This window comes from Myotis nattereri (assembly GCF_964212035.1).
Source record: "Myotis nattereri genome assembly, chromosome: 3".
In the NCBI taxonomy this organism is placed as follows: Eukaryota; Metazoa; Chordata; class Mammalia; order Chiroptera; family Vespertilionidae; genus Myotis; species Myotis nattereri.
In genome coordinates, this window is record NC_138077.1 from 142,041,942 (window position 1) to 142,047,640 (window position 5,699).

The 5,699-nt window shown below is 46.4% G+C and overlaps 1 protein-coding gene across 1 annotated transcript; it reads left to right on the top strand.

Annotated features, from left to right (window-relative positions):
* Window positions 1-566: 566 nt before the first annotated feature.
* HDGFL1 (HDGF like 1) lies at window positions 567-1,289 on the top strand (the record flags this gene model as incomplete). Its single annotated transcript, XM_081088247.1, has 1 exon — window positions 567-1,289. The coding sequence occupies one exon, from the start codon at window positions 567-569 to the stop codon at window positions 1,287-1,289; it is 723 nt and encodes a 240-aa protein (XP_080944373.1).
* Window positions 1,290-5,699: the final 4,410 nt, after the last annotated feature.

Here is a 5,699-nt window from a genome sequence, read left to right on the forward strand (position 1 = left end):
AGTGTTAGGAAATCACAAAACAAAGGAAAGCACCGACCCGGCAATCTCATCTGCGGCTCCTGAGACAGGAGTTAAGTGTTCTGTCGTGATCAGAGGCCGCAAGGCCACAGCAAGTTATATTGCATTGTCTCACCACAGTGTCTCATCTCGAGGACACTCGGACACAGTCAACCATGCAACCCGCGTGGCCTCGAGACCGATCAGCACGGGGCCATGGTCAGCACAACCGCCAGGGACATCTGAGCGATTCACTGTGTCATTCGAGGAACCACGAGGCTGAGGCCGGGCCAGTGGGCTTTGCGTCTCCTAGAGAACGCCCTGTTCAGACTAGAATCTCCTTGCTGCCAGGGAGGCCGCAGCGCACGCCCACGCGCAGGCGCAGGCGCAGGCACAGACGCACGCAGAGCCCTGCAGAGGGCGCAAAGGAGGCCGCAGCGCATGCGCAGGCGCAAGCAGGGCCCTCCAGGAGGCGCGCGACCCCGAGCTCAGCGGCTGCCTGATGCGCATGCTCGTCTCCGGCTTCTCCTCCCGGCCGCACCACCATCAGGGCCGGTCCTCTCACCGCCATGTCGGATTACTGCTCTCCCAAATACCAGAGCGGGGACTTGGTGTTCGCCAAACTCAAGGGCTACGCGCACTGGCCCGCCAGGGTAGAGCACATGGCCGAACACAACCGCTATCAAGTGTTCTTCTTCGGGACCCACGAGACGGCCCTCCTGGGCCCCAAACACCTCTTCCCGTACGCCGAGTGCAAGGAGAAGTTCGGTAAGCCGAACAAGAGGAGGGGCTTCAGCGAGGGGCTGTGGGAGATCGAGAACAACCCCACCATCCAGGCCTGCGACGACCAGGGCCCCCTCGAGAAGAGCAGCGCCGAGGGGCCTCCGCCCAACGCCTCCGAGGCGGGTGGGGCCCAGAAGGGCGGCCCCCGCGGCGGCGATGAGAATGGGGAGCTGTGTGTCGAAGAGCCGGCCCCGAAGCGGGAGGAGATGGGCCCGTGGAAGCGGGAGGAGTTGGGGCCCCTGAAGCGGAGCGCCGAGGACCTGCTGGAGGACGTCCTCAAACGCCCCAAGGAGGCCGATCTGGAAGGCCAGGAGGCGGCGGCCGAGGGAGCAGAGGCGGAAGCGGAAGCGGAAGCTGCCTGCGAGGCTGCGAGGCCCGTTTTGGTGGAGTCGTTGGAGCAGGGCCCCGCCTGGGGGCCGCCGCAGGAAGAAGGGGAGCTGCAGGAAGAGGCTGCCGAGGTGGGAGGGGAGGCTGAGGTCCCGGGTGATGGAGACCACCAGAGCCTGTAGCCACCAGAGTCAACAAGAGCCCCCTCCCCATCCCCACCGCGGCCGCGAACTGAGACCGCCTCCCCAGCCCTGCCCCCGCCCCCCTCCCCCCGCCCCCCGCCCCCCTCCCCCCTCCCCCCTCCCCCCTCCCCCCTCCCCCCTCCCCCCTCCCCCGCCCCCGGCCTGTGAGGTTGACCTGGATGGCTGGATGGGCAGGCCGCCCGCTCACCTCTGCCCCTGCCCCTGGGATGCGACGAGGCCATCTGCCTTCCTGCCTGGAACTGCTGCCCGAGTCTTCTGGCCTGCACCATTCCCACCTCCCAGCACCCATCTCTCCCCCCGACGTTCCGGACCTCTGCGCAGGGATCCAGCGGGAGTGGAAGGGAAGAGGATGACGAGCAAGGCGGCCTCAGAGGCCTGGAGGGAGCGATCCTGGAACTTCGGTGGGCGTGGACGGTGGCAGGGGAGCGCCGTCTTCCCGAGTTCCTGTCCACTTCTCCCGTCCCTACTGGACAGCTTGTGGGGGAGGCACTTCCTTCCAAAAGTATTTTTTACTGACCCAGGGAGTTCTTACATTGTAGTTTTTCATAAAATTATTTGGGGGACCAACAAGTTGTTTGTAAAATTGGAAGGCTTAGCTTTGCCCAGCTTCTGGGATGGGAATGGTGAGGAACATCTAGCCCCATTTAGATCTCTAAGACCACATGGGTGGTTCTGGGAAGACCCTTGGCCAGCCTTCCTTACAACCTCAAGGCCATCCTGTAGTCATATACGACAAGGCACATAGTTTAGGAAACATTTTTAATAAAAGGAAATATTTTTTTTTTTTTAAATTAAGAACTACCCCTGGGTATATCTCCATGAGGCTCCTAACTCTTCCATTGCTACCCACCTCCCTTAGATGAGCTAGGAGGTTCCCCTTTTTTTCAGGGTTCGATGCCATTCTTTTTGTAGTTAAGGCTTTGTTGTTTGCAGTGTAATTTCCCATCCACATTTCCCAACAGGCCACCAGACCTGATACGTAACCTATTGAGAAGAAGGAAAAATAAGTGACCCCTCTTCACCTGTTCTGGTGGTCTCTCTATGCCCTTTTCATCTTTTTCTCTCTTCCACCCCCAGTCTTCTCCCTTGGGCTCTGATGAAAAATTGTTGACTAGCGATGGAAGTTTAGATCTGAAGTATTTCCGTTCTAGAAAATAAAGCTCTTTGATTACGTTAAAACAAATCTCAGGTCTGTTTCTTTGGTTTCTGAAGAATTGGCCCTTAAATTAATGCTTCTCTTAGTTTCTATAAATCCTATGTAAAAATATTTTATTTTTAAGTCCTCACCTGAGGATATGTTTCTCTATTGATTTTAGAAAGAGAGAGTAAGCGGGGGGAGAGAGAGAAAAACATCAAAATATTGTTTGGTTGCCTTCTGTATGTGTCCCATCTGGGGATTGAACCTGTGACTTGGGTATGTGCCCTGACTGAGAATCAAACCTGCAGCCTTTCTGCTTATGGGACAAAATTCCAACCAACTGATGCACCAAGTCAGGGCTATACAGGGAAATTTTAGAACCACCCTTGGTAAATCTTGATTATCTTAAAATCTCTATTCCTCACACCATCTAGCATAGTCACTGCCACTGATTAGAATGAATTGAAACAAGTTACAAAATATTTGAATGGTAAGTAAATGAGAAAATAATAGTCTATGTGCTTTGCCAAACAACAGATCTGGTGAATAAGTGTAAGAGGATTTGACTTTCTTTTAGTTGTTGCTTTTTCAGATTTCACTACTAGTTTCTTTCCTATAACACTTATTACATGAAAAAAGCAGTAACTTTATGTTTCCAGTTCTTAAAATATATAGTATCTGCAGGACATTTTGTCCTTGCAGTGGCTTTGTGTGAATATCTGGGGATGTTTCAATATGCTTAATGATAATCACATGCTGGGTTCCAGTTTCTGCATTCATCAACACTGCATGCATGCAGAGGCTTAGTAAATATTGGAGTCCTTCTCACAGAACATGCCAGGCCATGACTAAACAGCAGGATAGGCAACTGAAGACAATCCTATTTCTCCATCTCTGTATAAGATGGAATTATTTTACTCCAAGGACTACAAATCAAATGATGCTTTATTTGTCAACTGCTATTGCATACTAGGTGCTATTACTATTCAATAGCTGTTTTCATTTAGTCTTTGTAATAATCTGGCAAGATAGGCATTAGTACTCAAATTTCCCACTGGAAGTAGCTCTGGTTCAAAGAAAGTGGCTTTCTTGCACTTCACAGGACACTCAGGATTCAAATACAGATTTTACTGAGCCAAGCCTAAGCTTTGGCCCCTGAATTTCACATTCAAAAAAGTACTAACCATGAAATCAGAATTTTTTTCCTATTTTAGCATTCATAACAAATAAGTAACTCTGAGAGTTACTTATATTTAGTCTCTGAACCAGGCAGTATACTATATTCTACATGTAATATATTAATACAACTACCCAATTAAGTACAGTTATCTCTATTTTAAAGCTGCAGAAGCTGAAAATCAGAGATGTTAAGTATTTTCCCGAAGTCAGACAGCAATAAACAAACCAAGATTCAAAGGCAGGTCTTTCTCATTCTAAATCATAGGTGCTTTGTTTTATTATTGTATTGCTTCCCACTAAATAAAGTGGTAGTACCTATTCTCTGCTATTTTCAAGTGAACATTTAGAAATTTGTATCTTAAAGAATATATTAACAAATACTGCTAGTAGGTATGTGAAATAAAAGCTATTTGAGGCAACTGACAATTGTTTTGTCATTAAGTGACTTGGTGAAATGATGAGGAGACTTGCACATCAGAATTTTTCAAGAAGTATGTGACTATAGGAAGTCTGAATGTGGAATGGTTTATTTGCCATAGGCAAGCACATGATTTTGATAAGGTTTTTTTGGAGGCACATCTTCTGAAATGATTCAATAAACTGAAAGATAGAAAATGAAATTACTACCATTTGAGTCTGTCTTTTTGTATTTTTCCTTTTTTGTTTTTGATGTTAGGGATACAAAGAGTGGTGTTTATTAGAGAGCATCACACACATTTGCCTTCTTAGTGACTATAATATGGCAATGAAAATGGTAATCAGACTAATAAAAGTACATCTAAAGGATGATATACAGAGTTAACAAGCAAAATTAAAGATGGAAAAATGTGTACGCTCAGCCCTCTTCTGGGCAGTCGGAACTATTTGTGTGCTTTGGTGGCCAAGAGATGTTTTTGTGTGGACTGGAAAAGATGCTGTTTTCTAAAATGTCTTTGGTTGCATAAAATTCCCCATAATTTCAATGCTGTCCTCTGCCTTCTTCTAAAGAGCATATGCCTCAGGGACAAAATTACTGATCAATAAACAGTTACCTTGCTGAACAAAGAGCACTGCTCAGCCTTTTGCTGAGGCTGTGTTGTGGGTATTCAACTGTGTTCATGAGTGTTTGGAAGATCTTGTTTAAGCGTTCCATGTAAATGTGTGCTCATCGCATTGTCAATGATCTGCAGACATGTTTAACATCTGGTTTCTGTAAGGCTTTCGAAGTATTTGATATTGCACACAAACATCACTGATTACATCATTTTGGCAAGGCACTAAGGTGCCACTGAGGGTTGTAAATTTTGTTTCTTTCTTTTAGTTCTCACCAGTTCTGCAAACTCTCATCAAAGGTGTGACTTCTTTGTGGCTTATACCTCCATTTTATGTTTCCTGAAAATATAGTATATATTCAGGGTGCATAGGGCATTTTCTATTCAGTTGGTTGTCAACACTCTTTGTCAAAGAAAAACTTCCGCTACACATGCTACACACACATGCTGTTCCTTGCATTTAGAAAACTGCCTCTCTTGGGCTTGTCTAACTACTCAGGACGAGAGTCAGCCCTGTGTGTTCCTGCACCATTCCATGCTCACAGTGATTATATTCTAATTTCCTGTTAATTTTTTGCTCTTCTACTAGGCTGGAATAGAAAGAAAATTATGTTTCATTAATATTTTATCCCAATTTCCAAAACATGCCATAATAACACAATATATTTGTTTTCTAAATGCTTGAAAGCCTGTTATCAAATACTCTTTATACTCATAGTTCTGTAATAAAAGCCATATGTGATGCTGAATTCATCCTGATTGTGAAAACAGGGAGGCAGTGTAAACTGGCCCATGGCCTAATGACATATGCAGATTTGGGTGATTTTGTGTTCATGTAATTAACTTCATAAATTAGGTGACTTGAAAAGCAATTGACAGTTCTCACAGACCCAGAGAAAGTGTTCTCTGATGCCAAGGAAATGCTTTTTATTTCACCCAGATTTTCCCACTATTTTAGTCACTGTCTTAGTTGAACCAATAAGGTCCCCCGGTAAGCAAGAGAACATTCTGGTTACTGTCTTCATACAGGAGTCATGTATT